Consider the following 12677-nt stretch of genomic DNA (forward strand, 5'->3'; position numbering starts at 1 on the left):
CCTGACATCCAATCTAAACCTTCGCACTTCAACTTAAATCCATCTCCCCTTGCCCTGCTGTTATCTGCCCTTTCCAAGAGTTGGAGGAGCTATGGAGCTTCTCAAAGAGGGTCAGGTCCAAATGGTCCCAGTTGATGGGACACCAAGGGGCTCATGGCCAACTCATGGTGTTCCTAGGAGGGATTTTCACCTTAGTGTGTGCTATCAGCTGTTGTCTTGCCCTGTCCCTTCAGCTGCACTACCCAAAGGTGAGCCCAGCCATTCTGAGCTTACGGATTTTGTAGGATTACTTTAATTTCCACAGTAAAAAAGAGGTTTAAAACCAAGGTACTTTCTGGGTCAAACCCTGGCATGACACCAATGCAGCTTTCTGCCCCAGACCCTCCTGTGACCTTGGACTCCCGCGTAGGAGCCACCAGCTGTCACCCATTGCTATTGCCTCTCTGTGGCCACCAGCCCACAGCCGGAGCCCTGCAGCATGGGACAACAAATGGGGTTTTTGGTCTCTGTCTCTTTTTCCTTTTAATCTGTGACAAAACGGCATCATTGCACAGCCAGAAAGGAGAAATGCTAAGCTGGACATTTCAGCAGCTTTGTACAATCAAATTAAACAAAACCAAATATAGAAAAGCATGCAAACTTGCACAAGCCTTGGCTACCCTCAGAAAAATCTGAGAAATCATTACAATGGACTTTGGTAATGAGGTCCAACTTGTGCCCGGCTGGAAGCTCACCAGGTTAGCACTGAAATTAAGGGGGGTTGGGTGAACAAAATAAGCACTTTGAATCAGTAGCACTTATGTGTAACAGGGCACGGGAGGGGATTTGGGCTCTCGCTGCAGATTAACCTCTCAGGCATGGCATGCACAGCCTGAGAGCAATTAACACTTTGGGTTAATGGTGAGATGGCCGGGGAGCAGCTGTGCATAAAGGAGCCTTGGAAATGGTTAGCAGCAAACTGAGGGCTGAACACTGAGCTGTGATGTCCTTGGGGCTGGGCTCAATGGGGGGTTGGAACTAGATGATCCTTAAGGTCCCTTCCAACCCAAGCCATCCTATGATCCCAACAGGTGCCTTCCAATTCCAATGGCAATTCCAATGGCACATTTGATTGCCAATAGTTTCCAGCTGGGATTCACACAGCAGAAAATAACAAGGGATACTCCAAGTTCACCAGCACCTGCTCAGGGGAGGACAGAAAGACCTGTGGGGATCCCCAGCCCTGCAGCAGCTCCTTGACAGTCACACATGAGCCCCTGGTGTCACATAAACACCGTCCGTGCCTCCTTGTTTTGGGATATCCCCTGTCCTCAATGTGCCCTCCTGCTGCTGCAGGACCTCCTCCTCACCAGCAGCCAACCACACAGGGCTGAGATGGGGGCTGGGAATGAATTAAAAGCTCCTGCACAAGCCTGAGGAGTCTGCTAGGCACTATCTCTGTCTATACATACGGTATGTCTATATGTATATATGGACCACATGCATACAAATGGACCCATTAATATGGACCCACGTACACATATAGATAAGAATATAAAGATATAGCCTGGTATGTATGCAAGATATATAATATAAATATAAAATACATAGGTACATATAAAATATATCAATATTTCATAAATTAAACATAACGTATCATTAAATACACATATATACACATTGATATGCATACACACATACACATCTACCTCTATATATCACCTCCATATGACTATTTTCAGATACTATCAATTTATAGATATCTATCTATATGGGTCAGTACAGCGAGTGTGCATATATACGTATCTTCATGTTCACCCATACACACACACACACATTTACCCATGTAGGGAGCGTGGTGGTGAGGGGCTGATGGTTGGATCAGATGATCTTAGTGGTCTTCTCCAATGTTAATGACTCTGTGGCTCTATCTATACACACATGCATATGTGTGTGCTCAAGTATATACACAAGCATACACACACACACACACACACACACACACACACACACACCCATCCATCTATTGATCCCTGTGGGGTGGGACCTGCCAGCACCACCCCCTGCTCGTGCTGACCTCCGTACACCCAGATTCCTTTGAACACACCAAAGCCACTCCTTCTTGGACAACCATGGGGGAAAAATGCAGAAAATGAGCTGTTTCCATTCATCTGGGGTCAGGCCAAAGTGCTGGTGGGTTCTGCTGGGTGTGGGGGGTCAGGAGCGATCTACTTGTTGGTGCGGTTTGGGGCATTTAGGAGCTGGTATTTGGCCTTTAAATGGAAAAGGATTAAAGAAAAAAAATCCTTCTGCCCTTTGGTAATGAGAGCTGAAAAATTATCCTTTGCAGCAGCACACGGAGACAAACAGCCTCTCCAAACCATGAGCAGCCTGCTGCAATCGGTTGTGATCGGCAACATGGGGCTGTCGGTACTCCTAAGGTTTAATAAGGGGTTTTAATCATGTGCCCTGCATGAGGCCAGCTATGAGAAACACACCGACCTGCTCGATCTCAGAGGTCTTTTCCAACCTTTGTGGTTCTATGAACGCTTCTGTGAATGGTTCAAAGAACCACAAAGGTTGGAAAAGACCTCTAAGGTCATTGAGCCCAAGAGCTGACCCAGCACCACCACGTGCACTAACCATGTCCCTAAAATGCAATGCGGGATGTGACCCAGCACCTCATGCACTAACCATGTCCCTAAAATGCAATGCGGGATGTGACCCAGCACCACATGCACTAACCATGTCCCTAAAATGCAATGCGGGATGCAATGCAAGGCACAGCCACCCAACACATCCTCACTCAGGATGATCACTGACTGATGTTCAATGCAGAATCAAGGCAGCACCCCCAGCAAGGACAAAGCTTTGCAGGCATGGAAGTCGCTCCTGCTCTGCAGCAAGCTCTAGGAAGGAAGCTCTTTTCAGTGTTAATAGGATTACTCAACTAGCACTTGGCAATCTGATTCATTACGGTGCCACTTGCACTGCTGCACATATATCCCTCCTGTTCCAGCTGCAACCACTTCCCCAGTCCTGGCCCTACAAATGTCACTGCGACCCCAACAGCCCCATTTTCCTAATGGAGAGAATGAAGGAAAGCAAAAGGTGGGGTTTTATTTTTAGTGAGTTTTTTTGAGCAGGGTGTTCCCCCCATCCACCCCATCCAGCAGCACAGCAGCAGAGCTGCAGCGGATGGAACCGGGAGCAATGGAAGGAAACTCGATTACAGTGGGGCTGGTGTGATTAAAGCACTGCCCAGACACACAGCAGAAGGATGGAAGGAAGGAAGGAAGGAAGGAAGGAAAAGCACTTCTGCAGGGAGCATCCAGCTGCTGTGACTGCGCATCCCTCCAGTCCCAAGCACTGCAGCATCAGGTCACAGTGATGGGACAACAGGGAATGGTGTTAAACTAAAAGGGGAGGTTAAGGTTGGGTGTTACGGGGGATTTTTCTGACAGTGGGTGAGGGGAGGAGCTGGCACAGCTGCACACAGAGCTGTGGGTGCTCCATCCCAGGAGGTGCAACCCTGGCTCATGCCCAGCGGCCATGCAAGCTGTGCCAGGAGGCACTGCAGATGATAGCAGCAGGAGGGCGTTGTGCAGGATGCATGCAGCAGGCAGATAACGCAGGGCTGAGCAGGCAGCACGCATCCCAGCACCTCAGCCTGCTCAGGCTCTGCTTACAGCTGCACCTGGGCAAAGCGAGCTCTGCAACCACCGTGGCACCTTTCTATAAGACCCCACCACCAAACAACCCCCCTGTGTCCCAACTGTGGGCAGTCAGTGATGTTGCAACGAGCCAAGCATGCAGTGCAAACACTCCCTGTGCTCTTTCCCAACTCAGCAAACACTCCCTGCATCCTGAACTCCACAGCCATGCCACACACCCTTCTCTGCCCACCCCCAACCTCAGAAACAGCAGAGTGAAGGTGAAAGCCCAACCCCATCACAGGCAGCACCAGGGATAACTAAGGAGGCTGTGGATCCCTGCAGGCATTCAAGGCCAGGCTGGATGTGGCTCTGGGCAGCCTGGGCTGCTGGTTGTGACCCTGCACACAGCAGGGGGTTGGAGCTGGATGAGCACTGTGGGCCTTTTGGCCATTCTATGGTTCTATGAATCCCTACACACATGCTGGGAATCTGATGGCCCAGTGGTGCCTAAGGGCCATTTTGGAGCACAGATCCCGTCCCCACTAGACGACCCACTCTCCACCTCAGCACCATCCCCCCCGCAGTGCCCACCTTCTCCCTTGGCTGCTTCTTGGAAGCTCCCCCATTCTGCAGGCTGGGAGGTTCCTGCTTTGCTTTTTTGCTGTGTTTCGGAGAGGGATCGCTGTGGAAATTCCCACCCAGGGGCGGTCAGCTCCTTCTCCATCCCCTTAAACACGAGGGTGCAACTCACACCCAGCCGACATCACACACAACACGGTCAGACTCGATGCAGAACACCGTGTTCAGCCCGGCGGAGGAGGGTGGGGGGAAGGAAAGGCTGGGAGCAGCCAGGAACAAACACGGCACATGAAGCCAAGGGGAGGCAATGCAATGCAATGCAATGCAAAGCAATGCAATGCAATGCAATGCAATGCAAAGCAATGCAGTGTGCTCCGCCAGACACAGCGCACACTGTGCCACAGTGAGAGCCGACCGCCAGCCCAGAGGAAGCCGCCGATCCGGGCTGGGTCTGAGCAGCGAAGCCAACAATTTCCTGTCTGTGGTCACCGACAAGTCGGGCACCGCATCCCCTGCATCCCCCCATCCCCACCATCCCCACCATCCCCTGCATCCCCCCATCCCCTGCATCCCCACCAGCCCCTGCATCCCCCCCATCCCCTGCATCCCCACCAGCCCCAGCCCGGCTTGGACGGGAAGCGCTCCCAGCACCAACACTGATGGGTTCTGCACACAGATGCGGGGCAGCCGCTTCCCCACCGCCTTCACGTGCCGCTATCCGGACAAAGAACAAACACAGCCGGGACCGAAAAAGGGACGGCAGAAGGGTCGTTTAATTTAGGTATTACTTTTATGGGGGGCTTCCAAGGAGTCAACGCGGGATGGGAGCACACACAGCATACACAGCACACACAGCTCCCAGCTCCCCCCGCCCCCAATTCCTGCTCTCCGGCAGCTCTGACGCCAACAAAGAGGACTTTATATCAGCCGCAGCCCCGCGATTCGCCGCGTGCCTACGCAGGAGCTTCCTGGAGGCAGGAGCTGATGTGCAGCACGCAGCCTGCACGGCCCTGCACGGCCCTCCGTTACCGGCGACGTGCGTGTTCCCACTTAGTGCTGTTACAAATGTGCTGTGCCAGGGACAAGGACTCGGCGTGGAGAAATCGACCACGTGCTGATAGCAAAATACAGTGATGTGAAACCCCACTGAGAGCTGGGATGCTGCTGCTCTGGTACCAGCACTGCGCCCACATCCCAGCCCAGCTGCTAAAGAGCCCGGCACAACATTCACCATGAAGATGTGGTCACAGGGTGCCTGAGAATCACAGCATGGCCTGGGCTGCAAAGGCCCACAGTGCTCACCCAGCTCCAACCCCCTGCTGTGTGCAGGGTCACCAACCAGCAGCCCAGGCTGCCCAGAGCCACATCCAGCCTGGCCTTGAATGCCTGCAGGGATGGGGCATCCACAGCCTCCTTGGGCAACCTGTTCCAGTGCGTCACCACCCTCTGGGGGAAAAACTTCCTCCTAAGATCCAACCTAAACCTCCCCTGTCTCAGTTTCAAACCATTCCCCCTGGCACATCTGGGGGCTGTAACCAGCAGAATAAAGAGCTCTCCATGTGCCACATCAACCAGAACCCCAAATCTCTGTGCATCAGCCCTCGTGCCCAGGTAAGATCCTGCCATCCCACAGGGGACACACCATGAGGACACAACAGAAGAGCTGAGAGGGGACAACAGAGCTGGAAACCGCTGCCCAAACCCTTCCCAGGGCCCTGAATGACAACAACATGAGGCGTTTGAGCAGTTGGGGTCCCACCACACCATTGGATGGCACCAGCACCCTTTGCTTCCCAAGCCCCATTGACATGCCCAGCCAGCGGCCTGTCCCCGAGCTTCCTATCTCCCCAGGAGCGTCCCACGCGGCTCCTCCCAGGCACATTTCAAACAAGTGAATAAATAAATGGAAGCAACATTTTGGTCGCATATGTTTAAAACAGCCTCGAGCCGACAACAACAATAACCTCTGCTCACTTCCTTCCTTCCTCCGCTCGCAGTGCTTTGTAAGTCAGGCAATAGTGGCAGGATTCCTACAATGCAGCAGCCCTGCTCAGGATTTTGGGCAAAGCCAGGCAGCTGCTGCCTGCTCCCAATGCAATCAGCTGGCTTCTGCAAATGGGCCAAGGCTGGAGTGCAGCCCGCTGTTAAAAAATTACATATAAATACACCAAGAGAGAAGAAACCATCCCAGCTTAATAGGCATGAGTAGGATGAATTGCACAGCTCCTATGCTGTAAGCAGGATTTTGCCCCGGACCTTTATAGGTCACCAAATAAATAGTGCTGCTCTTCAAACCTCAGCACTTCTTGCCCATTTTTCCGCCAAGCTCATGGCGCAGCTCAATTAACACAGTGCCTTCATCTGCCGGGCTGATGAATAACAGGGGAGCACGCAGGTCGCTGCAATGCACTCAGTAACCAGAATCCCCACCTGGGGGTTTCTCCAATCGCAACAGGCTTTAACTGCAAGCGGCCGGAACTGCAGGGAGGGAATGCATGGGGCTTGTGCTCAAAGCCAACAACTGCTTCCACCAATGTCAGGGGTCCATCAGGGTCAGCCCGACCCCAAATCCCCTGGGCTCAGCCTGGCCCCACATTCCAAGCTCCCCAATGGAAGAGCCCACGGAGGAGCCAAGTCTGGCCCACGGCAGCCGCCCCATCCATCTGCATCTCATCCATCCTCCACCAGAAACGTCAGCTTTGGGAAGTTTCCTTAAAACCCACAGCAAAAACAGAGAGAGAGGGATCAATCCTTCAGGAAACAATCACACTTTTTGCTTTTTTAACCACAGGGAGATGTTAAAACAGCAGAGCAGCCTTGGGATGGGGGAAAGCAGCACGGATTTGACTTATGGAAGCGAGGGCCGCGGGCTGCGCTGACAGCTGAGTGCAGAGCAGCAGAATCCCATTCCCGTGCTGCTGGCATTCCTTCCCCTTAATACAATGCCTAATTTAACCAGCACGGCGCGGGGACGTCTGACGTCAGCCTCTAATTCGGGTCCCCTGGGCAGCCCCGAGCAGAGCCCTCCATCAGGGGGTTGGTTTTTACCATTTCTAGAAAGCCATTGAGGTGGCTTCAGGGGTTTGGGTGGTTTTTTTTTCCCCTAGTGTTTTGTTCTGGGGTTTTGTTTTGCTCCCCAGTCACTCGGCCCGGCTTCAGGCTGAGCTTTCTGCAGCCCCAGCAGAAAAATAACACAGACATAAACGGGCTTTTGGAGCCGGGGCTGCCTCCAGCAGGAGATCCTTTGATCGAATGGTTGCCTCCCTTTAAGCCGACCCTATTCAGGTCCACCTCCCCCTTCCTTTAAGCCCAGGCAATTCCCAAATGACAACCGAAGCAGGACGCTGCTTTTCCAGCCACGCAAACATGTTGCATTGAAGCAGGACCCGCGGGCAGGGCTGACAGCACAGCTACTCCCACAGCCCCAGGCATGCGCCTGCAGTGCAACATTTCATGTTTTATCCCAGCAGTGACAGCAACCACCCCAACCCCACTGCTGGGTAAGCACACACAGAGCACAGCCAGAGGGCACGGACAGCCACCTCCACTAACGCTGACCATGCCCAGCTCCGCTCTGAGCAAACTCTGCTAATTAAATCTTTTTGTTAATGGCAGGACTTGCACCAAACAGCCCGAAGCAACGATATTTCTGAGCTCCGTGCAAACTGCAGCCAGCAGGACCCCGGGGTGATGGGAGTGGGTGTGGGGTGGGTGCTGCTGGGGGGCCGGGTGGAGCTCAGATTGGTGCAGGGACACCCTGGGGCACGCAGAGCTGGAACAGGGACTGGGGCAGCATGGAGCAGATGCTGGATATAGGCAGGGTGCTGGTCCAGGTGTATCACAGAATATCCTAAGCTGGATGGGACCCATAAGGATCGAGTTCAACTCCTGGTGCCAGACACGAGCGAGGTGCTGGGTGCTGCTTCCAGGCAGGGAGCTGGGTGCCAAAGCACAGCACTGGGTGCAGCCCTGAGGCTTCATGTTGGGAGCTGAGGAACAGTTTGGGGCAGAGCCCCGGCCGCGGGTGCAGGCAGGTGCTGGGCGCTAAAGCACAGCACTGGGGTGGGATGCTGGGGCAGCGCCCTGGGTGCAGCCCGCAGGCTGGATGCTAAAGCAAGACACCGCTGCAGGGTGCTGAGCGCCACAGCGAGTTATTGCACGGGGTGCTGGGTGTTAAGGCACAGCATCAGGGCTGAGCTGCGGGGCTGGGTGCAGGCAGGGCACCGGTGGTAGAGCAAAGCACCGGGGCAGGGTGCCGGGTGTCCAAGCCGGCTGAGGGGCAGGGCGGGGGATGTCGGGGCGCTGGATGCCGTGGCAGCGGCCCGGCGCTGGCTGCAGGCACAGTCCCGGGGCAGGATGCTGGGGCAGCGCGGCCGCCGGCACTCACCGAGCTTCTCAACGAGGCGCAGCATGACTCCCCCGATGTGGATCTCCCCGGTGACCCTCAGGGTGACGTCGCGGCCCAGGTCGGTGACATGGACGCTCAGCTCCCACGTCCCGTCGGCGTAGCAGCCGTCCGGCATGCGGATCCCGTCCAGCGCCATGGCCCCGGCCTCCTGCGCGCAGATACAGCGCTCAGAGCCGGCACGGCACGGCTCGGCACGGAGCGGAGCGGGGAGGGACGGACGGACGGAGCCCGGCGGGTGCGGGGGGGACAGCGCGGCCGCCCCCGAACCGCTGCCTGCGGGGCCGCCGTGGGGGGGGCGGGGGGAGAAGGGGCGGGCAGGGATGGGATGGGATGGGAGGAGGAGGAGGAGGGACGAAGGAGGAGGAGGGGGATAATTAAAGGAAAAACGCCCGGCGGCCCCTTGGCCTTTTATGGGAAAGAAGGACCGAGCGCAGCGGGGGCTGCTCCAACATCCGGGACTCGGCTCGCAGCGCTGCCCGTCGGGGGGCGGCCCCGCTTGTCCCGGAGCGGCTCGTGGGGCTGCTCCGAACCGGGCCGCGCTTCCAGCCCGGCTGGTGCCGGCTCTGGGTGTGTTTGTTCGTCCCGTTGGTAGAACACAAAGACAAAAGCCTCACCTTGGCGTCGTGGTTCATGGAGCCGAGGCCGGGCGATGCGCTGCCGCCCTCCATCCCGAGAGCTTAGGAAATGGGAACTGGCTGAACCGAGAGCCGGCACAAATAGCGAGAAAAACCCTCCTATTATCCGCTTCCTGCGGCTCCCCACCCAGTGATACATGTGTCCTGCTGAGGCAGCCCGGCTTCCTGACAGTCCGTGTGTGCAGGGAGCGGGGCGGTGGGCAGGATGTGGCCGGCAATGGCAGCGCGTCCCATGGAAGCCATCCCATACCCGTGGCTTTGGGGACAGCACGGTCCTCAGCTTCCTGTGTGCCCTTCATATATGGCTCCGGAGATGGATAATGAGTAGGGGAACAAAGACCTGATGGTGAAAGTGGTGGGGTCCCACCACTTCTTCCCTTTTGCTGTTTGATGGGATCCCCTTTCCCACAAGCATTAACGTTTAGCACACAAGGAGTGTGGAGGATTCAGGCTAGTGAGGCAGATGGTTGGACTAGGTGATCTCAGAGGTCTTTTACAATATTAATCCAACCCAAATCCTCCCTGGGCCTCACTCCTGGCCAGCAGAACCCCACTTCTGCCCCCAAACCTGGGAGCTGGAGCCCAGCTTGCAGGGTGCCAACAGGGGAACACCAGCCCTTAACAGCAGAGCTCTGTCAGATCCTATCTCAGTGTTGCTCCAATGCCAAACAATAGGGCCATACACAGAAAGGGTTACTCTGCTCTCCAGCCTTTTGGCCGAGCTTCCCAGCTGATGCAATGCATCACAGCCCTGCTCGGGCCGCCTTGTTTCACTCCAGCTGACTGCTGCTGGTTTCTCCTGCCCTGAGCACCACTTGCTGCTCCGTTTCCCCGCTCTCGTGGTGCTGGTGGCCGCACACACCGTCCCCAGGGTCCCCATCCCATGCTGTGGGTGTGCGCGGAGGCGGGCGGCCGCATCACCAATGTGCTGCTGAGATTTGAGGCCAGGTCAGACATGCACGGCGTGGGCTCATGCGTCAGAAGCAGCCAAGCATCCCCAGCTCTTCCCACTGCTTGCCAGAGCTCCGTGCTCCCTCCATGCAGCCATAGCCAAATAAGGTGCCGCAGCGCACGGCCGCTTCCATCGGGATGGAGGTGATGCCCAGCAAAGCTGCTGCCGTCCTTCTGCCTTTCCCAAGAAACAACTCAATGGACATCAGGATGAGTCTATCTTTGTGAAACCCATTTTTGCCTTTTCTTTTAGAGCTCACTTGTAGTTTGAGTTTTAATATTTAACTCTGTGCACTCAGCTCTCTTTCCCACCTCGCCGCAGTGGAGCCGGTCAGACTGGCTCCCTCCAGGCTGGCTGAAATCTGTGCTCTGAGCTCCGCAGGGTGATGGGAGCAGCAGGAGGAGAAAAAGGGAAACATTTCCCAGCATTTCCTCCCTGCTCACCTGGGCATTTTCCCCGTGCATCCCCATCTCCTTCAGCCTGTTGGATGTAGCCGGGGTTCTTTCCCACAGATGGTCATTTCCGAGCAGAGACAAGGTCACACTCCTGGCAAGGGAAGTGCTCTGGGTAGCTCCGCTTCCTGGTTTATTCCCGGCCACATTCGTTCGTTCCCGGCTTTGCCATGTTGGAAATGCCCATGTGAAGCAGCTTTGTCATTTCTCTGAATGCACATCAGAGTGATGGAGCTGTGTCACAGCCACCTCGTACAGACAGAACCCACACGTGGCGTAGGAGCTGAGTTTATCAGCATCTTGGAACATTTCTGTGTTGAAATGAATGGACGAAACACTGGAGAAGTGGAAGCTCTTTCTGGAGTGAATCCTAGAATCATACGATGGGTTTGGTTGGAAGGAGCCTCAAAGACCATCTGGTTCCACCCCTGCTTTGGGCTGGGTGCCCTCAGCTCAGGCTGCCCATGGCCCCATCCATGGCCTCGGGTACCTCCTGGGATGGAGCACCCACAGCAATGAGAGAATCATTGTGACCTTGACAAGATGAATCAGCATCTCCATATGTCTCCATCAGTCATACAACCTTATTTCCCTGAGGAGGTGGCTCCATCCAGGTGGGACTTGCAGGTCTGCAGACTCATGTCCTCGTTCCCCAGGATGGGCCATTCATCCCCCAAGGGAAATGTGTGATCCCGGTGCCAGGGATGATGTAGCGGAGGGTTGTTAGTTGGGGTAGTATGGTCAGGTTGTGGTTGGACTTGATGATCTTTAAGGTCTTTTCCTGAGCAATTCTATGGTTCTATGACTCTGAGGTGATATCCTTGTTGAAACCAGGTGCTGGAAGAGCACCCAGTCTTAGTGGGGACACATGGCCAGATCTGCCATCCTGATGGCTGAGGGTGCGTAGGATGAAGCAGGGACTGAGAGCTGAGAGTCGTAGCCATCAGGACGGTCCTTTGTGCCCAGCAGTGACAAAACTCATCCCTGAGGCTGGAATAAATCCTAGCTTTCAGGAGATGGCTGCTCCCACATAAGAGGCAGAGCAAGCACCTCCCTCAAGCCAAGCCAAGGTTTCATCACCCCAAACTGCCGAGCATCGCCCTGCAGCCTGCTGCACCCATGTGCAAACCATAACTTCACTGCGCGGCTCTTCCCCCTCTCTTCCTTTCCAGGAGCTGCACACACTTCAGTTCCCAAAATCCCAGGCGGGGAGTTTTTCTTCCCAGCCTCATCCTCCGCACTCAGCAGTTTGCAGCGCTCACCCTGCTCTCTCCTTCCCGACCTGTGTCAGGCATGAGTTTCCTGTTGACATTAATCCCTCAGCCGCCGTTTATCTTCTGTGCTTTTTCGATCCCGCGGTCACATCCTTCTGATGTTCCAGCTGCTCCCGCTGCCCGTCACTTCCCTGGCCCCAAAAAGGAGGGAATTTGCCCCAAATCGTCATCCAGATGACCCCAAGGGTCATTATACATAGATGTTCCTGGAGCAGACTCTGACCTAGAGGTCAGATGAGCTGGAGGGGGCTGGAAGCAGAAAGCTTCAGTGCGTGGGATGGAGAATTTGGGAGAATCCTGGTAAATTGTGCCCAAATTAATTCACTTTATGGCTGAAAATGCCCCTTCCAGTTCCCTCCGTGCTGCCACAGCGCACCGTGAAGGTCAGTGTAACTCCTTTGGAAAACACCATTTCCAGAAGGAGATCCCAGAATCCAGGCGGTTTGTAGAGCTTCCTGGCTAGCAGTGACTTTGCTGAGCACTTTCCTCCTTTGAACTTGCCCAAAGGGAGAAGCTCCAGCCCCTAATACCCAACACAGTGAACACTTTCTGTTGTCCCTCTGATTTTTGGAGCTTTTGTCACCCCCATTCTGGCTTCTCTCCACCTCCAGAAGGCTCCCATTCGTTTGCCCCTACGAACACAAAGCGTTGCCCTGAGGCTGAGTTCCTGCCATGGAGCAGAGGCTCCGCTGGGCTGTGTTTGGGTTGGCCAAACCAATTATGGCGCAGTGTTCCATCAGCA

The 12677-nt window shown here is 55.1% G+C and overlaps 1 protein-coding gene across 4 annotated transcripts in view; it reads right to left on the reverse strand.

Moving 5' to 3' along the window:
* The window catches only part of FERMT2 (fermitin family member 2), a 35316-nt gene extending 25996 nt beyond the window's left edge, over positions 1-9320 (reverse strand). For 2 of the 4 annotated variants that reach the window (XM_015865949.2, XM_015865948.2), the window contains exons 1-2: positions 9237-9255; positions 8602-8770 (exon numbers count right to left, since the gene is read on the reverse strand). In XM_015865949.2, the coding sequence (XP_015721435.2) occupies positions 8602-8770; positions 9237-9254 (187 nt within the window). In that variant the 5' untranslated portion in view covers position 9255. Of the gene's footprint in view, positions 1-8601; positions 8771-9236 lie in introns of all 4 variants that reach the window. The other 2 variants (XM_015865947.2, XM_015865950.2) reach the window with 2 other exon arrangements.
* Between the last annotated feature and the right edge of the window lie 3357 nt (positions 9321-12677).

Source organism: Coturnix japonica, chromosome 5 (assembly GCF_001577835.2).
Source record: "Coturnix japonica isolate 7356 chromosome 5, Coturnix japonica 2.1, whole genome shotgun sequence".
Lineage (NCBI taxonomy): Eukaryota > Metazoa > Chordata > Aves > Galliformes > Phasianidae > Coturnix > Coturnix japonica.